General features: G+C 44.2%; 1 protein-coding gene across 1 annotated transcript; it reads right to left on the bottom strand.

The window, feature by feature from the left end:
* Positions 1-3,456: 3,456 nt before the first annotated feature.
* LOC311122563 (claudin-4-like) lies at positions 3,457-4,092 on the bottom strand (the record flags this gene model as incomplete). Its single annotated transcript, XM_084196908.1, has 1 exon — positions 3,457-4,092. The coding sequence occupies one exon, from the start codon at positions 4,090-4,092 to the stop codon at positions 3,457-3,459; it is 636 nt and encodes a 211-aa protein (XP_084053034.1).
* Between the last annotated feature and the right edge of the window lie 5,956 nt (positions 4,093-10,048).

Genomic DNA, 10,048 nt, shown 5'->3' with positions numbered 1-10,048 from the left:
ACTTCTGACAGGACAACAACAAAACAGTTGGGGTAGAAACAGGCTCACCAGTTCCTCACACACGGTAACGACCACACACTTCACCACATCTGTACAGGTTGTGTTTCCATGGCAGCAGATGACGTCAAGCGCCCTTGGGCTTCTGACTGGCCGGGCTCTCTAGTATCACAGAAGAACTCTGCAACAAACATCTGTGAGAAAAGAACGTTGAACAATCTGCTGTTTTAGAACTTTGCTTGCAAAGAATGAAGCTGTAGGCCTGTAGCATCCGGGATCTTCTCTGGAAATATAACATCTCCACTGTTCTAGAGTCTCTTTGTTGAGTCACATCCTTGTTCTTCCAGGAAGTGCATGTTGATGGGCATGGAGATCGTGGGCATCACTATGGGAGTAATGGGATGGATTGTCTCCATAGTGGCCTGTGCTTTGTTTACATCGGGATTGATGGACTTTCCACAGTACAGAGAGGTCAGACTAACTCAGATCATCACCTACTTCTCCATTATTCTAGGGTTGCTAGGGATGATACTCTCCATCTCAGCTACAGTGCACCAAATGTACCCAGAGAAATATGAATATGTCTAAAGTTGAAGTGATTATCTTTGGCGGAATATTCTTCATCCTGGCTGGTCTCATCCACCTGATCTTGATCTTCTTGGTTGCCCTTGACTTGCACTAAACTCGGACCATGAGAACTTCCTGCGGAGTAATAACCTGATGTTCTCAGCTGAATTTAATAGGTGGGCCTCTTCACTGCTTCTGATAGGAGGGACCATAGTCTGCTGCTGCTTCATGAGAAAAGCCTGAGTTGACAACTGACTCTGAAAATGCAACTCTTTTTAAATTGCAACTCTTGTGCTGTCTCCTGACTTCATTTGGTGGAACCTCGTGCTTCTTCCTACCCCGAGGTTGATTCTGAACAGGGCCAAGGTCTTATCATTGTCTAGGTAGTATGTACGTGGTCTGAGTTGATAACCAGATGTTAATGGGTCAAAAATACGATTCCATCATCGCCAATGTAAGCTAGGGTGGACTTAGCGATTTGGGAGCCCATTTCAAAATGCCTTTGAGGGGACCCCCTACCCCCCAAAATTGACATTTCCCCTATAAATGAACCGCTAAAATTATTCATGTGCGTTAATTCTTTATTTTATTTCAGGCAATCATGAAATGTAAACACCCTATAAAGCTGTGGCTAACACATTTGGGTAAAAACAACTGTCAGAATCAGTCGGTAAGGGCCCCATGACAGCTGTGTGCAAGTTACTTGCTGTTTTCACACCCATCACTTCCTCTCTGTTTCTGTCCTGCCAACCCTAGGCCAAGTTTACACCTGACATCTCTTATCGAACGCAGACACCAGCCTGACCTATTTACCTTAAACGCTCAACTTCACATCTGCTTCATTAATTTCTAACTATGGTTTCCTGTAAAAGGGCAAAATAAATTGGTCTATCTGTTTACGCCAACTGACCTAGATTTAAACATAACTGTTTTTTCCCCATTTGGTCACAGCTGCAGACACAACTATGACTTCTTCCTAATATTTGGGTTCTTGGTCACCTCCCTGACCAAGGCCCTTCTCTCCTATTGCTCAGTTTGGCCGGGCAGCCAGCTCTAGGTAGAGTCTTGGTGGTTCAATCTTCTTCCATTTAAGAATGATGGAGGCCACTGTGTTCTAGGGGACCTTCAATGCTGCAGACCATTTTTGGTACCCTTCCACAGATCTGTGCCTCGACACAATCCTGTCTCACATTTACATGTTAGTCATTTATCAGACGCTCTTATCCAGAGCGACTTACAGTTAGTGAATGCATACTTTTTTTTTTTCCTACCCCCTGTGGGAATCGAACCCACAACTCTGGCGTTGCAAACGCCATGCTCTATCAACTGAGCTACATCCCTGCCGGCCATTCCCTCCCCTACTCTGGACCAATTGCGCGCCGACCCATGGGTCTCCCAGTCATGGCCGGCTACAACAGAGCCTGGATTCGAACCAGGATCTCTAGTGGCACAGCCTTAGACCACTGCGCCTCTCGGAGCTCTAAGGACAATTCCTTCAACCTCATGGCTTGGTTTTTCCTCTGACATGCACTATCAGCTATGGGACCTTATATAGACAGGTGTTTGCCTTTCCAAATCATGTCGAATCAATTGAATTTACCACAGGTGGACTCCAATCAAGTTGTAGAAACACCTCAAGGATGATCAATGGGAACAGGATGCACCTGACTTCAATTTGGACTCTCGTAATAAAGGGTCTGAATACTTATGTAAATAAGGCAGAATTAAGTGTCAATTTCCCCCGTTTGATTTTCCAGATAGCCAATAGGCTCCTGCTGTAAATCTGCCTTAATAAGGAAAAACATGAAAACTGATTGTGTTATGGTGGTTGGCTTGAAAAAAATACAGACACCCGTTTAGTTGATGATTGGCAGTGAGTTCTTTTAATAAGATCAAGGCTGGAAAATAGGACCCCCCCTTCTGCTTAAGTTACCTCCCGTTCACAGATCTGATAGGAATGGATAGGTGAAAGCAATATGGCAGAATAGAGGGGGGGGGGGGTTGTCCATCAATCACACTCTAGGCACATCATGTAGATCTGAGATGCATAAAGTAGCTTCACCTTGCCATCTCATACAGGTATGGAATTACACGCACACATCTCTCTCTCTCTCTCTCTCTCTCTCTCTCTCTCTCTCTCTCTCTCTCTCTCTCTCTCTCTCTCTCTCTCTCTCTCTCTCTCTCTCTCTCTCTCTCTCTCTCTCTCTCTCTCTCTCTCTCTGACCTAATATCTTTAAACCAACCCCTGCAGTGGTTTCATTCACCAGTCAGGTGTCTAGAGTCCTGGCAGGCTGTGAAGCAAACCCTAACCTCAGACATGCATGTGGCAGTATATGACTAAATAAGTACTGGTGCTGTTTGAATAAATTCATCTGGGCAGTTTATAAATGTGAATAAACGTATAAACCCACACACCTGTAGGCCAAGAGTCCAAAAACATGCTTTAATAATGATAACAGTGTGTTCAAGATTGAGTGGAATTCTGTTTTTACGATACTTGATTGTAGACTTTTATTTTTGGTCCTAGAGAAGGATTCTGCTACATTTGACTAAATGATTTGCACAGTAACTGACAACACATTTTACAGTAACTAGAAAAGTACATACTTTAGCCAACACACTCATACATTGACCCTTATATTTCACTTTGGTACCACAGTCGAGCATGACAGTAAAAGCAAGAAAACTCCATCAACAAATTCACACAAGAGAGAAACTTCATTAGGGCAAAGAATGTGGCAAAAGCTTCAGTAAAAACATTAAAACAGCACAGTGAACAACCTGGAGAGTTTCAACACCACCTCCCTTCAGTCCTCTCACCAGGCTGGCTGTCCATCCCGTCATCCCCTGGTGCTGGTCTGTGGTGGTCTGGTCTGTGGTGTGTCTAACCCTCTAGACGTAGGCCTTGCTGCTGCCAGCCACGGAGCTAGCATCCTTGGAATACTGGACATCGTGGTTCTCATCGCTGGGGGGACAGGAGCAGCAGAGTAGCGCCCCGCTCACGATCATCAGCCATGCGGAGCCCCAGCCGATGTAGAGTGAGGCTCCCAACTCCCTCCTCTGGGCCGCGACCAAAATGGGGTTGTAGAAGTCTCGGATGATGGTGATGGCCGACCAGGACACAGGGATAAGGATGAGGATACCGGCCAGGATCAAGAAGATTACGGAGATGATCATGACTTTAGCTTTGGAGGGTTCGTCCTCGATGCAGTTGGTGCACTTGGCTCCGACGATGGAGACCATCACCCCTAGAATCCCCAGGACAATGGCGATGACAGTCATGGCTCTGGCAGCCTGCAGGTCCTGGGGCAAGGCCAGGAGGGAGTCGTAGACCTTACACTGCATCTGTCCCGTGCTCTGGGTCACACAGTTCATCCATAACCCTTCCCAGATGACCTGAGCGGTGACGATGTTGGCTCCAATGAAGTCTGTCACCTTCCACATGGGCAGAGCACAGATGATGATGCTTCCCAGCCAGCCGACGATCGCCAGGGCCGTGCCCAGCATCTGTAGCCCAGCCGACACCATCCTGATGGAGCCCTGGTAGAATGGACGGATTGAGCTTATGGAAGGAGAGATAGAGAGAGACAGGAGAGTATAGCCTGAACAGGGTAGATGTTGACAGTGAAAAACTGACCTCCTCTACGTATCTGACTTATAGGGTTTACTGTGAAAAAGTGACGGAATAGGGAGGAGTTTTTTCATCTCTCTCTCTCTCTCTCTCTCTCTCTCTCTCTCTCTCTCTCTCTCTCTCTCTCTCTCTCTCTCTCTCTCTCTCTCTCTCTCTCTTCTCTCTCTCTCTCTCTCTCTCTCTCTCTCTTTCTCTCTCTCTCTCTCTCTCTGACCTAATATCTTTAAACCAACCCCTGCAGTGGTTTCATTCACCAGTCAGGTGTCTAGAGTCCTGGCAGGCTGTGAAGCAAACCCTAACATCAGACATGCATGTGGTAGTATATGACTAAGTAAGTACTGGTGCTGTTTGAATCGTTTCATCTGGGCAGTTTATAAATGTGAATAAACGTTTAAACCCAAACACCTGTAGGCCAAGGACCAGGTCAGACTGGTTCAGCTGTACAAAGGTGCTGTGGATCCCATTGAAGTACGAAGGCAGCATGCAGCGCTCCATACTCCATTACTTTAAAATCACTATCTAATTGCTGTTATGTTTTATATCTGTTGCCTTCATACTTCAATGAAACTAGTTTATAAAATTGAACCTGCAACATGATTCAGTGTTTTTAAAAACATTCCTATTTGTAGTTTAAGAACATATAACAAAGCTACTTGTCCATGGCTGCAGACATGTCAGGCATTTCTATTAACCCTTTTATGACAACAGTGAACAGTTCTTTCTTTCTTTACATATCCTAGGGCTCTATTTTAAAAAAACACAATGGTAAATCTTAGCGAATGCATTGGGCAGGACAAAAAAAAGCCTTAACTGAGGAGGCTATGCTTGGTTTTTAATCAAATTAAATGAAAAACAAGGAATGTAATTATAAAAAACAACAACAACATTTCTAAATAGGATGGGGTCAGAAGCAAGATTTCATTAATCTAATTTCTCTCGTTCCATGGCATTCTGTGCACACCTAGGCCTAAATGTCTTTACGCATAACATTTACACTTCTATACAAAATACTAGGCTCCTGTCAATTATATTGTTGTCTATGTCCGAGACACATTGTCAAACCAATCTGCCATTAATATGACATTATAGGAGGACAGAATAGTTTGGAGGAGCGGGTCTTTGGTAATCGGACGAGGGGCGCTCTTTGAAAATGGGGATGGATAGCCTACTTGAACAAGCGAAATTAAGTATGCAGGTATGTGAATTGTGAATCATGAAAAAGCATGAGGGCAAAAAAACTCCCAAATATTTCAAGGCAATCTCAGCAGACCATTTAAAACCCCTTCATTCATAGGTTACTTGGCTAATGTATGGCCAGGATGAAAATATGTACCTATAAGAAGCTGCTAAACCAGCTTTGATTAATTAAGGGGAGGGTAGGCTATGCTTGGTTTTTAATCAAATTAAATTAAATGGGGGGAAACCAATAGTTTTTTATGTTTCTTAATACGAGATCAACTGGCACAAATGGCACATCTCTCCTTCCATGGGCACTGTGCTTCATTGCTGGATAGGCTGCGCTTCCGCTCTCAAAATCCATGCCATTATCAACTGCTTTACATGAAGACCTGCTTTTTGGTGGGTCTTAACATTTCTTAAAGGTGGACTGCTTATTTGTAATCTCATATTCATTATCTCCAGCACCACACCAGTGTCTTCATATACATTGAGTATACAAAATCTTGTATACTCCATACCCGTTGAATTTAGGCTGTTTTGAGGGCAAAAGGGGGGGTGCAACTCAATATTAGGAAGGTGAAAACAGCAATAAAGGATGCGGTTAAAAAACTGTGAGGCGTACCTTTATAATTTATTCTCAGAACAGGCGGTGGGTGTAAGATTATCTGAAAATCTTGAGAGTTTGAAAATAAGTCGAGTTTTTCAACCATTTGGGTCGCAACCACATACTACCCCACATCCGTATTGATATGATTTATGTTTCCATGACAATATATTTAAGTGACATCACAGCATTGAGCAGTTATAGAGGTTTTCTGAGTGGCTCAGCTCTCCAATCTTATAGAAGACCTCAGCAACGAACTTCAGAGTGAACGAATCTGCTGAGCAAGACGCAGTTAGGGATATAGCATTTTGATGGGCATGGATATCGTGGAAATGGTGGAGGTCGTGGGCATTGCCCTGGGAGTCATAGGATTAATACTTACCATCGTGATCTGTGCACTCCCCACCTGGATAGAGACAACCTTCATAGCAGATAACTTTGCCACCACAGAGGTGCACTTGCTTGGCCTGTGGATGAGTTGTGTGACCCAAAGCACGGGACAGACACAGTGTAATGTGCACAACTTAAGGGGGAACTGGCCCCACAGTATGGAGAATGCCGGAGCCATGATCATCACTGCCATCATCCTGGGGGTTCTGGGGGTCACGGTCTCCATGGTTGGAGCCAAGTGCACCAACTGCATCAAAGAACAAACGTCTCAGGCCAAGTTGATAATTATATCTGGAATACTTTTCATCCTGGCCGGAATTCTCATCCTCATCCCTGTTTCCATGGTAGCCAGATCAATCAACAGTGAAAACTCCAAGTGGATCAGAGGGAAGGCTGAGCTGGGGGCCTCGCTGTACTTCGGCTGGGGGGCGGCCGCCCTGCTCCTGATTGGAGGTTTCATACTGTGCATCACTGTGGGAGTCTTTGGATGGATGATGGGAATCTGTGGATGGGTAGTCTCCCTAGTGCCCTGTTCTATCATTATATTGGGCCCCCATGGGTATGGTCCTGAACACTATAGGCACATATGGATGGATATGCTGAAGATCACCTGCATCTCCACCATCCTGGGAGCTCTAGGAGTGATGGGGTCCATCTTTGGGACCAAGTGCTGTAACTGCATCAAGAGTAACAGGACCAGGGTCAAGGCCAGGTTCATCGTTGGAATATTCTTCATCCTGGCTGGTATCCTGCAACTCACCACTGTCTTCTTGGTCTATTACTTGACACAGAATATTCCAGAATACTGGAGGGAGTATATGTTATTTTCCACTGAATTCTGTAGATGGTCCGCCTCCATGCTCCTGATAGGAGGGACCATACTCTGCTGCAGCACCTTGAAGAGGAAGAACCCAGACTCAACAATGACTAAATCTGCCTCCCACTAATGTCTCTGTCCAAAAGCTGTACTTTCTTGTTATAAAAACCATAGGGATCCAATAATTGCAATTCTATACGTAATTATATGATGAAAAATTGCCTCTATCCTATCTGTTCAATGTTAGAATATCAGAAGGGACTAGATAGGTGTGAAAGCAACATCGTTATTGTTCCACCTTCTATTTAACAGGTCAAAGGGGAGTATGACATATTGTGTTAAAATATTCAGTTAATTTAGACTGTGAGGAGAAGTTCCTGAGGAGACTACAATGAAGGGACATATTCTCACTGTTACCTCGCTGTACTTCGGCTGGGGGCGGCCGACCTGCTCCTGGTGCATTAATAGAGACATTCCCAACTTAACAACTCACTTAAATTCCATAACTGGTATCTTGTATGATCTTATGTTACCATAGCCCAGTGTTTCTTAATATAAGTGCACAGAATTAGTCTTCAAAAGTCTTAGGGGAGCTTGTGCAATATTGCCATATTGCTTACTTTTGCCAGGGCAACAACAAAACAGTTGGGGTAGAAACAGGCTCACTAGTTCCTCACACACAGTAACGACCTGTCACACCCTGGCTCTGGGACTCATTATGTTGAGCCAGGGTGTGTTCATTCTATGTGTTCTGTTTCTATGTTGGGTGTTCTAGTTCGTCATTTTCTATGTTTGACTGAGTGACTCCCAATCAGAGGCAACGAGTGTCAGCTGTTTGCTGGTTGTCTCTGATTGGGAGCCATATTTAAACTGTATGTTTTCCCTTGGGTGTTGTGGGTTTTTGTTCCGTGTCGGTATTTGTTTACCGTGGACTTCACGAGTCGTGTTTTGTTTGGTATACTTTACTAATTAAAGTCATGTTTGTTTCACACGCTGCGCCTTGGTCTACTCACTCCTCTAACGATCGTGACACGACCACACACTTCACCACATCTGTACAGGTTGTGTTTCCATGGCAGCAGATGATGTCAAGCGCCTTTGGGCTTCTGACTGGCCGGGCTCTCTAGTATCACAGAAGAACTCTGCAACAAACATCTGTGAGAAAAGAACGTTGAACAATCTGCTGTTTTAGAACTTTGCTTGCAAAGAATGAAGCTGTAGGCCTGTAGCATCCAGGATCTTCTCTGGAAATATAACATATTCACTGTTCTGAAGTCTCTTTGTTGAGTCACATCCTTGTTCTTCAAGGAAGTGCATGTTGATGGGCATGGAGATCGTGGGCATCACTATGGGAGTAATGGGATGGATTGTCTCCATAGTGGCCTGTGCTTTGTTTACATCGGGATTGATGGACTTTCCACAGTACAGAGAGGTCAGACTAACTCAGATCATCACCTACTTCTCCATTATTCTAGGGTTGCTAGGGATGATACTCTCCATCTCAGCTACAGTGCACCAACTGTACCCAGAGAAATATGAATATGTCTAAAGTTGAAGTGATTATCTTTGGCGGAATATTCTTCATCCTGGCTGGTCTCATCCACCTGATCTTGATCTTCTTGGTTGCCCTTGACTTGACACCAAACTCGGACCATGAGAACTTCCTGCGGAGTAATAACCTGATGTTCTCAGCTGAATTTAATAGGTGGGCCTCTTCACTGCTTCTGATAGGAGGGACCATAGTCTGCTGCTGCTTCATGAGAAAAGCCTGAGTTGACAACTGTCTCTGATTCCCTAAATCGTGTCTTACACAACCATAATTTATCTGAGCCATTCTACCACTCTAAGCAATAGGTTGTAAGCAATACATACAGTATAGTTGGAAGCAATATGATGATTGATAATGGCTACACTTTAAATGTTAGTCTTCAATGCAGACTTTGATCAGTTGAATCAGGTGTGTTATTGCCTGGCTGGAACAAAAGCCTGCACCCACACGGGCACTTTCAGGGACTGATAATGTTCTTTGAATCAGTAATCCTTACTAAAAATGGCCACATAAAAAATATTGCCATGTGTTGAATCAGTGATGCACAGAATAGACTCACAGTTACCACTTCCTTTTAAAACCATTTGAGAGGGAGATGTAAGCATGCTGTCTAAGGGCTGGGGTTGAAGTGGGATGTTTCTATAGGTGGTGGAAATACCACCAAATTAAACAACTTTTCCATTATTATTTACAATAAAATGCAACTCTTTTTAAATTGCAACTCTTGTGCTGTCTCCTGACTTCATTTGGTGGCACCTCGTGCTTCTTCCTACCCCAGGGTTGTTTCTGGACTGGGCCAAGGTCTTATCATGGTCTAGGTAGTACGTACGTGGTCTGAGTTCTTAACCAGATGTTAGTGGGTCAAATATAAGATTCCATCATCGCCAATGTAAGCTAGGGTGGACTTAGCGATTTGGGAGCCCATTTCAAAATGCCTTTGAGGAGACCCCCTACCCGCCAAAACGGACATTCCACTGTAAATGAACCGCTATAATTATTCATTTGCGTTAAGTTTTTATTTTATTTCAGGCAATTATGAAATGTAAATGCCCTTTAAAGCTGTGGCTAACACATTTGGGTAAAAACAACTGTCAGAATCAGTCGGTAAGGGCCCCATGACAGCTGCGTGCAAGTTACTTGTTGTTTTCACACCCATCACTTCCTGTCTGTTTCTGTCCTGCCAACCCTAGGCCAAGTTTACACCTGACATCTCTTATCGAACGCAGACACCAGCCTGACCTATTTACCATAAGCGCTCAACTTTACGTCTGCTTCATTAATTTCTAACTATGGTTTCATGTAAAAGGGCAAAAT

Source organism: Coregonus lavaretus (assembly GCF_964263955.1).
Source record: "Coregonus lavaretus genome assembly, contig: HAP1_SCAFFOLD_3490, whole genome shotgun sequence".
NCBI lineage: Eukaryota > Metazoa > Chordata > Actinopteri > Salmoniformes > Salmonidae > Coregonus > Coregonus lavaretus.
Note: the sequence above shows the minus strand (reverse complement) of the source record. Positions and strands in the feature narration are given on the sequence as shown.